General features: G+C 45.5%; 1 protein-coding gene across 3 annotated transcripts in view; it reads left to right on the top strand.

The window, feature by feature from the left end:
• The window catches only part of PBX1 (PBX homeobox 1), a 289312-nt gene that overhangs the window by 3392 nt on the left and 271552 nt on the right, over window positions 1–14368 (top strand). For all 3 annotated transcript variants that reach the window (XM_042976720.1, XM_042976719.1, XM_042976725.1), the window contains exon 3: window positions 410–483. In XM_042976720.1, coding sequence (XP_042832654.1) covers window positions 410–483 — 74 coding nt within the window. The remainder of the gene's footprint in view (window positions 1–409; window positions 484–14368) is intronic.

Here is a 14368-nt window from a genome sequence, read left to right as displayed (position 1 = left end):
ACTAAGAGGCAGACAGCTCCTAGGCTGTGGTGGTTGCATAGATTATAGAAAACTGTTATCCTATGCGTTTAGCTTTGCCGTATTCATTGCCCTGAATATAGGATTATTGGTTTAAGAATTCCACTTTGATTAAACTATTAAAAAAAAAACCAACTAACTCTGCCTAAATGGGCATAATTTAGGTTAGTTCTGTTCTGTAGTTAAATCCCTACTCTCTCTCAGCTAATTAACATTATTTCCTTTTCTATGGCGGGACTCTGTATATTAAGTCATAAAACAATCGAAGCATGCCACAGAGTTATGCGTGGTATATAATTTTGGCTAAATGTTCAGATTTTTCCCCCTGTGCATTATCAGCAGTTTGATTCTGAAAGTCCACCTAAGCCATTATGTTGTTTCTTTCTTGCAGAAAACATGCTTTAAACTGCCACAGAATGAAGCCTGCCTTGTTTAATGTGTTGTGTGAAATCAAAGAAAAAACAGGTAGGAATGAGATTTCAACATTTAAGCGTTTTCTTTGGCCAGTTGACTCACTTAGCCAGCAATCACAAACCCATTATTTAAATATTAAAATTTCAGAATAAAAGTACTCTCAAGATGGATTGCGTATTCCAATAGGGAGTCCTAGTAGCCCTGCTTCCTGGGAAAGAAAGCACCAAGTTTCCTTGACAGTTATTACCAAGCATTACTGGTTTATTTTCCTTAACTCTGTTACCAGCCTCTTTGAAACTGGGGCTAGAAGAGAGGTTCTGAAGGGAAATTGATAGAATGATGTGCCTTTGGGGGAAAAATATGAAAGTAAAAGTCTGTTTCCTGAAGGAATGTATTTTGGCCCATATTTAAAACCCTAGTGTTTTTGGAGTTGGGCATGGGGGCTAAGCTGTTTAAAGTTTCCTTTCCTTTTTTTCTTGTAATGGTACAAAGGAGCAGGCTAGAGGTTTCTCAGCAGTGGTGGTTGTCAAATACCTTTGTGGAAAGCGCTATACAACGTCAGGTTATCGGTATTTGAGTGCCCTGTGATTTCATAGCAGGGGGAAGCGTTGGGTTTAGGAGAATATAATGCCATGAGATCACTCATTCTGTTGCTTTTCTACTTTCTAGACCTCCTCTCATGGACTAACACACTTATAACACATCCCAGGAGGGCATTTAAATTTTAAAGCAACAATTAAAAAATAGCAGTCATCAATCAGAGGTGTTCTTAAACAACAGATGCTCTGGGAAGGACATTTAGCAACATCCTCTTGTTTGTTTATCTTAATCCTTAATTTTCCAAAGTGGCTGAATCTCTCCCTTGTAAAAAGAGAGAGTTGAGAAGGCAATCTGAAACTAGAGCATAATGATGAGGAACGAGGGGTGGTTATATAAAGCGGGAGCTTCTGCTGGCCTCTGACTTGCTTGCTTCAGAGCAGTGCAAAGTACCTGCCTTCCTATTTATTTATTTATTTTTTACAACAAGGAGTGTAACAGTCAATAATTCATATCTAAACCATATAAGCAAGGGCATGACATGAATGAAAGTGACAATAAATATGATTGCATGCCCGGTTGATATACATTGATAGTTACACATAAAAAAGAGGGGTGGGGGGGAGGGCACCCAGGGTGGCTTTCTTTTTGAAAGCTCTCTGTGTTTCTCTTTTAAAAGAATAAATAGTTTCAAGATGTGACCGTTGATCGAATATGTAATTACTTGGGTCTTGAAATCTATGTGAAATTAGTAAGCAGCTCCTTTGTTGAATGTTATTTGTGTTGTGCACAACATGCCAGACAAAGCACCTGAGCAGTAATGTTCAGACCTTCAAGACTTTCAGGTTGCCTTGCCAAAACCTAACCTTACTGCAAAGCTGATAATTACATTATTTTAGCTGTGAAACACCTCTTAAGAGATTTATGAATTGTGCATACAAATATCAAAGAGCCCTTCTAGTTTGTCACACTTTTTAGCTTTTTTTTCCCTATTAGCCAGGGCAGGAAACCTGAGTGTATGTATATAGATTTTTTTCCTCTCCTTTTTTCTTCCTTCTCATTTTCTTTTTTGATCTCCAATGCTTATTTACTTTGAATTTTTGGTTTGTTGAAATCTGCTTCTAACCTAGTACGCTTTCCTGCCCGTCTTGATTCATCAAATACAGAATCAAGACATAAAGGCATATTTGATAATCCAGGCTAAAGCGACTCAATTTTGGAAGACACTTTATCAGATATTTATGGAAAGGAAGCCCATCGGGGCACTTGAATGTATATTGTGGTCAAAGTGTTTAATTCTAGCCTTCTAATTAAAACCTACCAAGGCAGTAGATCAAAGTGGATGGGTGTGAATAGAGATCCGGTTCTGGTGTGGGTTAAAGAGTTTGTTCCTTATTCATATTGGCTAAACTATGGTGATAGGAAGCAGGGGTATCGGTCAAAAATAATGCTTGAAAGGTGTAATGTATCGTTGGATGTATATTTCGCTTTTAAAATTTCCTGTCAATTGATGAATTGGTGTTTGGAGATTTTTAAAAATCTAAGTTCAGTTTCGGTGTGTTGTCTTTAGAATAATATATTTAAAAAATAGTTTATGAAGTACTGTAGATTGAGAAGATAAGGATCCCTGCCCCTGTGTTAAAGGGGAAATATACATGTGCACACGCACACACGCGTGATAGAGGTTGGGATTGAGAGGGCACCCATGGGTGAAAGTTTTAAAAAAAAAAAAAAGAAAGGGAAAAAAAAAAAGCTTTCCTCCTTGTTTCTCTGCAACTTGTATGTTAGAAGGAGTGAGGGGAAGGAAGAAACATCTCCTGGAATGCTGAGTGTTCTGTGTTAAAGGTGGGGAGATAGACAACTGGTGTGTGGAACAGAAGCCTTTGACTCTGAAGCATGATTCCCCCCGGCGCTCAGGATTTGCCCAAATCCCCGTCTCTGTGCCAGTGTATCTCCCATGCGGCCGATGCGTCTGGTAAAGTGTGTAAAGTTGCAGGAGTTTGGTTTTTTTTTTTTTTTTTTTTTCTTCCCTCCCTCTGGATCCAGGGCTGGTAGGCAGATCTGTTGGAGGGTCAGTTCCTATGCATTCCTTCATTGTTATGGGACTTTCCCTATTGTTTCTTCCCAGCCCCCTGGCCTCGAATGAGCATTTTTGAGCTTCCGTCCCAAGCACTGCAGAGGTTACTGGGCTCAGGGTGGGCTTGCTTGTTTATTCGCTCGCGAAGTTCCCACGTTCGGCTCACCTAGGCCTTTAGGAGGAAGACTGGACGCCGAGGGGAGCAGCGGTAATGGCTTTCATTTACTGCTTTTACTTTGTTTTTGTTTTTGCTCACGATTTCAGTGCGAAAGCTCAGAACTGAGTGGGGAAGATTGTCTTCCCCACCTTTTGCAACTCGAGAGAAACATGCGCACAGCACCCGAAGTAGGCAGCACCGTCTAAATTACAGTTGATTGATGGGTATTTAAGTCAGAAATTACTGTGAGGATATTAAAAAAAAAAAAACACACCATGTGTCTTCTTGCTTCAGAGTGTGGGTGAGTTTTTATTTTGATACCCTTTTGCTTTTTAAAAATAAATGCTAAGAAAAAAGAAGGCCTGCAGAACGCTCCGGGCGGCAAATCTCAAAAACAACAGCAAGGAAACCCGTGTCGAGACCCATAGCAATGTGTGTCTCACAAGTGGCTTTTATCTGCTGTCTCCTTCTGGGATCAGAGGGATTTAATATCGACTTTTGGGCCATTTAATATCTTATTTTCTTTTGTGTTTAAGGAAATATTCCTTGTCTTCTGACATAGTAGCAAAAGGCTGGCTTTTACCTAGGCGTATATGTAGGGGTGGGGGGGGGGTGATGCGATGGAACAGGAGAAAAAAAAGTCAAACACACTGTGTTTCTTAAAAAGATCTTGCATATAATATCAAATGTCTTCTGATTTTTTTTTTTTACTTTAGTGTCAAAATTCACGCAGGTTGAAAAATTAGGAAAACACCCCAAAAATACTGGGTGCCATTTACTAGGGAGAATATTTATAGATAGCAATGAAGAGCGGTAATTGTTGTGAATAGTTTTTAATTTTAGAACATAATGGCTATGTATGGCATTTCCAGCCGATTTTCCTCTGTGAATTATCTGCGCTGAAGTTAAATCAAATCACTGAAGGAGGTTAAAAAAATTAGTCTTTTTTTTCTTTTTCTTTTTTTTTTTTTTTTTTGCTTCCTTACCAACCTTTTGTTCTCTCTTTTCTTTTTTCTCTGTGTTCAATTAACACCCCCATCATAGATCTGTGTGTGTGTGTGTGTGTGTGTGTGTGTGTGTTTAAGTCTACTACTGTATTTCACTTTTGACACGCTCCCTTATTCTTGCCTGCCGCTTCTTTCTAATACAGCAGTTATATTATGGGACTGGTAGTCTTCTCTTATTTAGAGCATTAGAGAATAGTGTGTGTGTGTGTGTGTGTGTGTGTGTGTGTGTGTGCGCGTGCGCGCGCGCGTGCGTGTGTGTCTGTGTGTGTGTTTGTATAAGTAGGAGAGGGGCAGGATGCAGCGACACTGTATCCAGCAGGGGAATAATTCTGATGGTATGAGGCCTTGAGCCGAGCAGGAGTGAAATAACTTTAGACAATTTAGAGCTGCCTCTGCTCAGATTCCTTTTGGGGTCGCGGTGGCAGGAGTGACTTCAAGGAAGTTCACCCATAGCGGGCAAATGCAAAAAACTTTTTCTTGCTGATCACAAAGTTCAAGCGTTAGGTCTTTTCTTTTCTTTTTTTTCTGTCTTTTTTTTTTTTTTTTTTTTTTGTGGAAGGGGCTGAGAGGGAAAAGTGGGGGAGGGGGGGTGCGAGGGAAGGGAAGTTACAAACCAGCTTTGCTTGAACACTCCCATCCAGGTCCAGCAGTGAGCTGGGCAGAAGTAATGTGATTCGACAATACACGGTTCATCATAATCTGGTCGTAAGTTGTATATAGACGTGCAACACTGACTGATGGGAAGTATCCCTTCTCTCCAGTCACTTTAGTGCGATCCATTCTTAGAAGTAGAGTTGATAAATTCTGGCATTGGAGAGGTACGAAGGAGGGGTGCAAAGCACATGGGGGGCAGACCTGTCCGCACGAATGTTTTGGAAGTTTGGGGTCGCTTCTGACAGTCAGGGCGCCTGTGAGGATTGGGGAGCAGATGTAAGTTAAGGGAACTGAGAGAGGGTTTGGAAGAGGGTTCACAGACCCAGGGACGTGGCTGTCAGGAGCTGGGGGGGTGAGTGAGGCTGTGGGTTCCCAGTTGGGTGGTGCTGGGAGGGGGCGTAGTGCCTGGCTGTGCTTTGAGCTTTCTGCTGGTGCAAGGCAGCTCACATGCTCTCCCCTGCCTTCTACTGACGCCCATGAACTTTTGGTTGTTGTTGTTGGCACAATTACAGAAATACCCCCAAACAAGCAAACAAACCAACACTTAAATACTGAACATATTTAAATAGGAGAGCATTTTCAGTTTAATTTAAAGCATAACCCAGCTTCTTTGGAGACACGGTTTCCACTCATGCCTTAGGAAAACTTAGCCTTAATTTTGGTTTTAAACCCCTTTTAGATGCAGGCTGTTATGTTTTGAACTTGGGGAGGTGAATCCAAATAGACTTCATTCCTTTCCCTTTTCATATATTAAAACAACTCATTTTATATATGTGTGTGTGTGTGTGTGTGTGTGTGTATACGAATATATATATATATACACAACACCACATGACTGAGGTCGTGTCCTAGATCCAGTTCCCAAAGACTGCTCTTCTTCACTTTCGCGTGACCCTGAGAGCCACCCGGTCCATCTGCACTGCCATTTGTCCCTGGGTGAGAGGAATATGATAATTCTGGCTCCACCCCTGTCCCTTACCTGAGGTGGTGTGGCCAGCTGTAAGGGACACAGTAACTGATAAAAAAAAATAAGGGAAGGATTAATGAGTTGTTTGCAAAGTGCTTTGAGTTCCCTGGGCTGTATAAATAAAAGATGCTGTGTTTTCTGTAATAAATTATGTTGGGACCCATATCCTGTCCCATTTCATAGGATGTCACTGTGTTAACCCTTTCAGGCCATAGGAGCGTATCTACCAGTCCGTAATTATGTAACGGGTGGTTGGTCGTCTCTCATGGGGAGAATTCTCTGGTTGAATCTATGGCTCCATGTGTATCTGAGAGGTGTCACTTCTCAGAACTTGGCAGAGTGATTTCCAGAGAAAAAAAAAGTGCAGGTATAGACGGTCATAAGATTATAAAAACGATCTCCCTTTATGGCAGAATAAGGTCAGTAGTGACTTCCCGGAAGGTCTTCTTACCACTGACAGCTATGTTTCAATCTCTCAATTATTGGTGGAAATCAAGATTGCAATGGGTAAAAAAAAAAAAAAAAAAAAAAAAAAAAAAAATCATCCGTTTGGGTTGAGCTCATAGATTCAGCTACATCTGGCACTGACCCTCTTGTCATTAAGTGGTTATGAGGATGGGTGCCCTGCACCTGTATGAATTCTGGACCTACCACTAAGCAGTTGTACGATGATAGGCAAAAAATTGCTGAAAGAATTGTAGGAGAAACTCTAACAGTAGTGGTTAAGGACTTGGTCTCTGCATTTGTATCCCACATCTCTTACTTTTTAGCTCTGTGACCTTATTCAAGTTACTATACCTCTCTGTGTTTCATTTTCCTCATCTATAAAAAGGAGATACTGATGATACCTATCACAGAGGGGTGTGGTAAGGATGAAATGAGGTAATACATGTAAATTACAGTGCCTGGCGTAAGCAGTCAATAACTGTTAGCTTTTATTATTTCTGGCCCTGTTTTCTTCTATGAAAAAGAGAGGCTTGCACCAGATGGTCCCTAAAGACCAAGCCAATTCCAAGACTCTGTGATTCTATGCTGAAAAGAGACAAAAATTGCTGAATTTAAGATTTGCTTTCTTTTGTTTCTCTTGCTGTTCTCTTAAAGCGAGAATTAGCTCTATCTGGCCAAAAGGCTGGGACTAGGTTGGAAGGAAAGGGGGAAAGAATGAGTAGGAACAAAGACAGAGGTTTTTAGTTATCCACAAACTGGACAACAACTACCTGAAAAACTAAGATTGCATATATTAGTGATTGTGTTTTCTTAGCACCAGCAACTAGAGATATTATGTATTTATAGTTAAAAATATTTTCTCTCTGAAAACACGTGGACCCATCCATTCAATTTACAAAGTTTGAAAGTAGGAAGAGTAACATAAAGTGAGGTTAGGGTAACAAGGATCTTTTCCTGACTTCCTAATATGTTTCTTATTTAGGAAAAATTTTATCTTTATCATAATGACAGCCTGGATACATTGTAGGTTTTATTCTTTTTTATTCTTTTTAAATGGTTTTCTTTTTTTTTTTTTTTAAAGCAAACTCTGTGCCCAACGAGGCAGCTGAACTCATGACCCCGAGGTAGAGAGTCACAGGCTCTACTGACTGAGCCAGCGAGGCGCCCCTGATAGTCATCTTGAAATATACTTCATGTACATGAAATTCACCCATGTTAACTATACAGTTCAGTGATTTAGTATATTTACAAAATCGTACAACCAGCAGAACCTAAATTTAGATCCTTGTTCATCACTTACCAAAAAACCCAGTACCTATGACCAATCAGTTCAGATTTCTCCCTTTGCCTAGCCCCTAGAAATTGCTAACCTCTGCCTCTAGGGATTTGTCTCTTCTGGGCATTTCACATAAATGGAGTCCCATAACATGTGTTGTGTTCTTAAGTCATATTGTAAATGACACCACCTTTTGTCTCTAGCACCCCCGGCCTTCCATTGTTTTCAACCTTTTCCTCCAATTAGTGATCTCTTCTTTGCCTCCATGTTTAGGGTTCTGTATTTTTTGTCTTCTTTGATCATCGACACCTACTCTAAAAAAAATTGTTTTTGATAAATTTAAGTCAAAGGAATGAATCTCTACTGTTGGAATTTCAGGTGTGGGGTTCCTGGAAAGGGAGAAATTAGCAAAAGAGATTGGGCAATTTTTTGAATAGCAGTCTAGTATGATAGGGAAAGCCAGGACTTCGAGGCAAACCACCCTGGATTCCATTCCTAGCTTGGTGTGTAATATTAATAAGTTATTTGATGTAACAGAGCTTCAATTTCCTCACCTATACTGTAAAGATAATAATATTAGTGGGGTAATTTGGGGGACTAAACACAATAATACAAAGCATATAGTCTAGTGAGTGTGCTCAATAAATGCCAACTACTGTTTTTTGGGTTTTGTTTTTTCCAAAACCGCATGGCAGAGTGTTGACCACCCTACTCATGAGTTTGGCTCTGTTCAGGTTGGGTTTTCCAGCAGGTTGGTCCAGGAGTTTTAGAGGCTTACCAAAATGCCTCCTGACGCCTGCTGCATTTACGTGCTTTGAATGGTTGTCTGTATAAGAGGGGAAAAGACTCTTGGGCAAATCTCAACGGAAGGTATCCCAGCATACCTGCACTTTCCTCCTTCAGTCCTTGAGTTCTTGAAAAGGAATCCCATAAAACAGTGCTGTCTGGTAAACACATAGGTAATTTCAAATATAATTTTTTAATGTTTATTTATTTTGAGAGAGAGAGCAGGGGAGGGGCAGAGACAGAGAGAGAGAAGGAGAGGGGGAGAGAGAGAATCCCAAGCAGGCTCCATGCTGTCAGTGCAGAGTCTGATGGGGGGCTCGAACCCACAAACTGCTCGACCATGACCCCAGTTGAAATCAAGAGCTGGACACCTAACCGACTGAGCCACCCTGGCGCCCCTTAAATGTAATGTTTTGAATTTTCTAGTGGCTCATTAAAGGACGTAAAAAAAAGAGAGAGGTGAAATTAATTTTAAGAAATAGACTTTTAAATCCAAATCTCTAAAATATTTCAACATGTGATCAACATAAAATTATTAATGAGCCATTTTATGTTTTCTTTTGTACTAAGACTTTGAAACCCATTGTGTATATTATATTTACAGCACGTCTTCAGTGTGGACTAGGCATACTTAAGTGCTCAAGGGTTTACATGTGGCTCAGGTCTTCCGTATTGGTCAGCTTGGCCAAGGAGTGGTTGTTTTGGCATAAACTTTTGTTTTGTTTTCTTTTTTGGCATAGAACTAGGATGAGGTGGTTCATCACTATCTCCTTTTTTTTTTTTTTTTTTACTTTTTTCTTTTCATAACGTATTGTTTTATGATTTGTTTCCATATCCTTAACAACATCTTAAATGTTCCCCACAAGAGAATGAGTAGGTGGAAGCCGCCATCTTGTTTCCTACAGTTAGAATACAAGGGACAAGTCCAGAGGAGTCCATGGTGTGACAAAGTTTGCAGGACCTGGAGTCAGGGTCAGGAGTTCTGAGGTGCACTGCTGACTGCCTCCAAAGTGTGTTATTTTAAGAATGTCATTTAACCTCTTAGTCTCAGGTTTCCACGTCCATGGAATGGGCAACTCTAGAGAGCTGACCCCACATCCCATGGATCATGAGCCTCAACATGAGTCCTGCCCAAGACTTGGATGGAAGGCAGGTGGAGCACTTATAACATTTTTTTTCATTACTGCAGTTTTAATTTATCCTTTGACTCCTCCTCCCTTTTCTAGACAGTCCTATAAAAGTGGTTATGGTGGTGTTAAAGCTACCTCCATCAGTCAAGTTGAATTGGAGAATGCAAACCGGGAGAGGAAAAAAAAATAGTGATTTTTTTTTTTTTTAATTGAAGTATTTAGCATCACATTTACAAGGCCCGTTGGAGGCCAGTCCCGGTTTAATCCACCTTGTAGACTCCATGACCGAAGGCAAATAATGGTTCTTCTGCATCCTTTCTGTTTGTAGCTAGCTGTTGGATTCTAGGCTGGAGACTGCTTTTTGGAAAACACGAAGATTTGTGGTTGCAGGATTGGAAGGGCAGTATACCTGTGCAAGTTCACACGGCGCAGCCCAGAGGAAAAAGTCCGGGAAACTTGGGTTTGCCTTTCACCTTGGAATTGTGCAGAGTTCCTTGTTTCCCGTTTGCCTCAGCTGAAACGCTGAAACAAGGCCTGTTTCCCACCCACCCTTCAGGGGGGCTTCTGGAGACTTAAACTGAGGGTATTTAGAAAGATGTTTGGCTGTCCCTAAGACGAAGTGCGGCCCGCAGAGGGGTGTGTGTGTGTGTGTGTGTGTGTGTGTGTATGTGTGTGTGCGTGAAGTTCTGTGTCTGTTGTGCTTTGAGACCGGGTTGAATCTGCCAGTAGGTCAAAGGAATAAGTTTACCTAGTGGCCTGCGCTGGCAGGCCCGGGAGGGAGGGCAGGCGGGCGTCTCTCCGAGGGCAGCGAGGGCTGCGGGTGATTTGAGCCCGAGTGCGTCCCCGGAGGAGAATCCTCCTTGTAATCCTCATTGTTAATCGAATGGAAAGTTTGCATTTCTCTTTTGTCCCTAACAAAGGAAGCCTCTCGGGGACCCTAACGAGGAGCCCGGCCTCCCCGCCCTCCGCGAGGCCCGCTCTGCTCTCCGGTGGGAGGGTGTGCACGGCGTCGCCTTCCTGCGGAGCCTGCACGCGGGGGGCTCCGGGGCCTCGCGCCCTGGCGACGTTAGGAGACACTTCACAACAAAGCGGCGGCAGCCGGGGCCTGGCTTTTCCTTTGTGCGGCCTGCGTGCGCGGGTGGCCGTGACCCCGCAGCCCTGGCGACGGCGAGGCCCGGGGCGGGTGCGGGCGGGGGCGCGCGCGAGCACTGGGTCCCGGCGGGGGTGGGGGTGGGGGACGCCGGGGCCTGCGGCCAGGTGAGCGGCCCGCAGTGTTGGGTTGGGGGGGGACCGTCACCGCCGCCACGACAGGAGGGCGAGGGCGGCTGGCGCACGCCAGGTGGTGCGCGGCATGGCGGAGTCGTCTGCAAGGAGTTGAGGGGGATGCGCGGCGGCGGAAAACTTTGGGAACTTAGGGAAATGCGGGGCCGCCGCGGGGACAGGCCGGTCGGCGGGCCACCCGCGGCGCGCGAGGGGCGGTGGCTCCCTGCGGACGCGGGGCGGCCCGGGGGTTCTCGCAGTGGGGGCGGGGGCGTGCCTCCAGCGGCCTCTCCCCCCTCCCCCGCTCCGCGCCCTGGGGCCCCGAGAAGGTGGCTGGAGGTGACCCCGCCCCCCACCCCCTCGGGCGCCACGCGTCCTTCTTCGCACACCCCACCCTTCATTGCACATCCCCCCCCTCCCCCCGCACCGGGTCAGGCCGCTTGCTCGCTGTCGGGGCGTCGGAGCCCCGGGGTGGGGAGGGGCGGTGAGGGTGCTGGACGGCAGGAGGCCTGGCCCCGGGGAGCGGGGCTCCCGCGCTTTCCGGGCGCCGGGTGTGCGACGTGCCCGAGGCCTGCAGACCTCGGCGGCGGTGGCTTTGCGTGCAGGGGTGCCACGCAGAGGGCGGCGTGCGAGCACGTGGCTGAGAGTGTGCGCGCTCCCACGCACGCGTGTTGATCTGCAGCGTCTTTTCTCCGTTGGCCCGGTGTCGTTTCCTCTCCGTCCTTAACCGTTCCCGTCGGTGCTTTGTGCGCGTGAAATGAAATCACACACCACCCTCCGGAAGGTGCTGCAGGAGCCCTGGTGTCTCCTTTGTCTCTCAGCCCTTGCAGGGAGCACGGCACCCTCCCCTGGGGGGATTTTTAACCCAGAGAACCTGGATGGACCCTAAACGGCCCTGACATTTGTTAAGGGAGGTCTGATTCCTTGAACACTTGGAGAAGGTTTGGGGCCTTCAGACATACCTACCTTCTTATATGGCGACGCGTCTGGTCCTTAACGGGAGTCTTAAGCAAAGAGAAAAGTGATTTGGGAGTTTGCCCCCCTGCCGCCGCCTGTACATACACGGAATTGCTCCCCTCCCCCCCCCCCCCCAGCCCCCCAGCCTACTGGAGCCGAGGCAGGAAGGGGCTGTCATCATGCTCATGCCTAAGCCGTATTACTTTATTTTTCTTCTTAGAAAGTTACACTAGGAAAGATGTTCTTGATGTGTGATTATTATTCTTAAACGGATTCTTGTGCTTTCCTATTATTGCTCTGTTACAGCCCCGCAGAGCAACCCCCGGGTCCTGCAATAGACCCTCCAGAAACTTTCCATTGAATGCACGTGGGAGAGCTAGAAGTCGGAAAGGTTGAATTCCCTCATTGCTTCCCAAATCCGTGAATTAGTTCTATGAATTGCACCAGCCCAGTCTCTGATCCACCAACTACCAGGCCCATTATTAATTTCACAGCAGGGGTTTCTGGTCCGGGTTAACTCCGGGGGAGATGTTGGAAGGGGCTGTTGGGTAGGCTGAGAGTTGGTGCGCTCTTTCTGCTTGTGACGGACATTGCAGCTCAAATATAGGAGTAGCGACGCTCAAACCGGCAGTGGTAACAGTGGAGACTGAAAACAGTTGCTTCCTTCTGCTCCTGATTGGGACACCCCCATCCTCCTACTCATTTACTGTACGGATTCCTCCCCTCCTAGGGGCTTCGGGCTCAGATATCTTGGTAACTGCCGCCGTGGATTCGCTTCCTCGCAGCTTACCCTAAAGAGGAAAGCATCTCCCTGGCGGCCTCCACGTGGGCGTAAGTGTGCAAAGATGGGTGGTCTTATCAAGGTCCCTCACCTGTAATGTCACCTTCTGACTGGTGCCCTTCCTGAGTGGAGGTTATGGAAGCCTAATTGTTTTTCAGTAAGTCTGGCCAGATATTTTTGAACGCCGTGGGTTCTGGAGATGTTGGGGGAAGACTCTTAGGTCCCATGGGTTGGATAGTGAAAAAGTTAAAAATGCAGACCCGTCCTGGTTGGATTTAGTTTTTCAATGCCCGTTACACATTTTCAGTTTAGACCTACTGGAGGACGTGATGTAATTTGCAGAGTTTGTACCCTACTTTGGACCATTGGTTCCTTGGGCAAATACTTAGGAAACTTCTTGTGTGGGACATTATGTGAGACCTAGAAGAAATACAAATGTGCAAGTTGTGGCCCTTAACCGTCCAGGAGCTCCCAGCCCAATGGGGGGGGCCCTGAATCGTGGTCAGGATCTTTGTAGCATAGGCAGCTGACTTGCCCCGAAAGTCCTGTGCCCAGGATAGGATGTGTTCCTTGGGGCCAGGAGTGTGACTGTCAAGGTCATTCTGGATGAGAGTTCAGGAACGCTTCTGGGCAGTACGTGTAGAAGCGTGCTTTCTTTGCTTCAGAGGCTGCTGTGTTTCGTGTAGGCAGCCTGAGAAATGTTCTGCGTCCCGAGTTTGCGCATCTGGCCTTGCCTTTCCCTAAATCTTGTCGCCCAGTTTCATTTGCTTTGCCTTCTCCCCTCCACTCTCTCTTTTGACCCCTTCCGTGCCTCGACCGGGGCCTCCCCCGCACCCCCAAATTGCTATTTGCCAAACTTGTGACCTGAGACCACTTGGCATTTCCCTGGGATGGCTGAAATTTACCACCCGCTGAATAGGCATTCTGTGACATTTGCTCACCTGGGTAGTTTAAGCTACACGGTCTGTGTTGAGAGAGTGCGGAGAGGAAGTGTGAAATTTACCTCTGTGCTCCAGGGTTCTTGCCAGCAGGGAGACAAACAGTGATGCTTCTAGAAGCTGGAATTAATTTTTATCACGGTGCACATATATAGTTATATATATTCATACACACATTTATTATGTATTCAATAAATGCATGTAGACAATTTGTGCGTTATCTGTCATTCTCTAGTCATTATTTTAACAAATTAAATTTTCATGGTTAGATTCATCTTTCACATGCATCCCCTTCCCTCCACAGCTACCTTCTTTCTTCCTCTCCCTCCCTGCTGGTAGGAGACACTGGGTTAACTTAATGCTCTTTGAGGCCATGTGCCATTAGACCCCCTGTCTCCTTAAGGTTTCTGGGACTCTGGTGATGGCTTTCTCATCGTGGTCTGCCCAGCCGCTCCGCTCGTAAGGAAATAGCTCCTTGTCTCTTTGGATCAAACTGGTCCAGGAGCTTGTTCAGTGCAGGTGCTGGGGACAGGCCAGCCCCCGGAGGCTCCTCCGGCTCTCAGAACCCACAGACGCACGGTCTGTCTGTCCTGGCTGTCGGCCGAGGAAGGGAGGCAGGCCGTGTGGATGGTTGAAGCTGTTGCTGTTTACCCTGTCCGAGTGACCCGAAGGCCGGGGAAGGGCAGGATGATGGGTCATCTCTGGATGAAGCCGAATTGGAAATGTCAGCAGAAGTTGACGCTCCCTCACCTCCCTGTGGAGCAGGGAGTTCTGTCCGGAGGTAATAATAGGTAATGTGCCCGGAACACTTAATTACACACAGAGCTACCATTATTACCCCCGTTTGTAAGATGAAGAAACAGGTGCAGAGAGTTTAATGAACTTCCTTAAAGTCACACAACTTAACGAGAGGCTCACTTGGGACGGGTGGTCCTCAAAAAGTTGTACGAAATGTGGATTTT

Source organism: Panthera tigris, chromosome F3, assembly GCF_018350195.1.
Source record: "Panthera tigris isolate Pti1 chromosome F3, P.tigris_Pti1_mat1.1, whole genome shotgun sequence".
Taxonomy (NCBI): Eukaryota; Metazoa; Chordata; class Mammalia; order Carnivora; family Felidae; genus Panthera; species Panthera tigris.
Note: the sequence above shows the minus strand (reverse complement) of the source record. Positions and strands in the feature narration are given on the sequence as shown.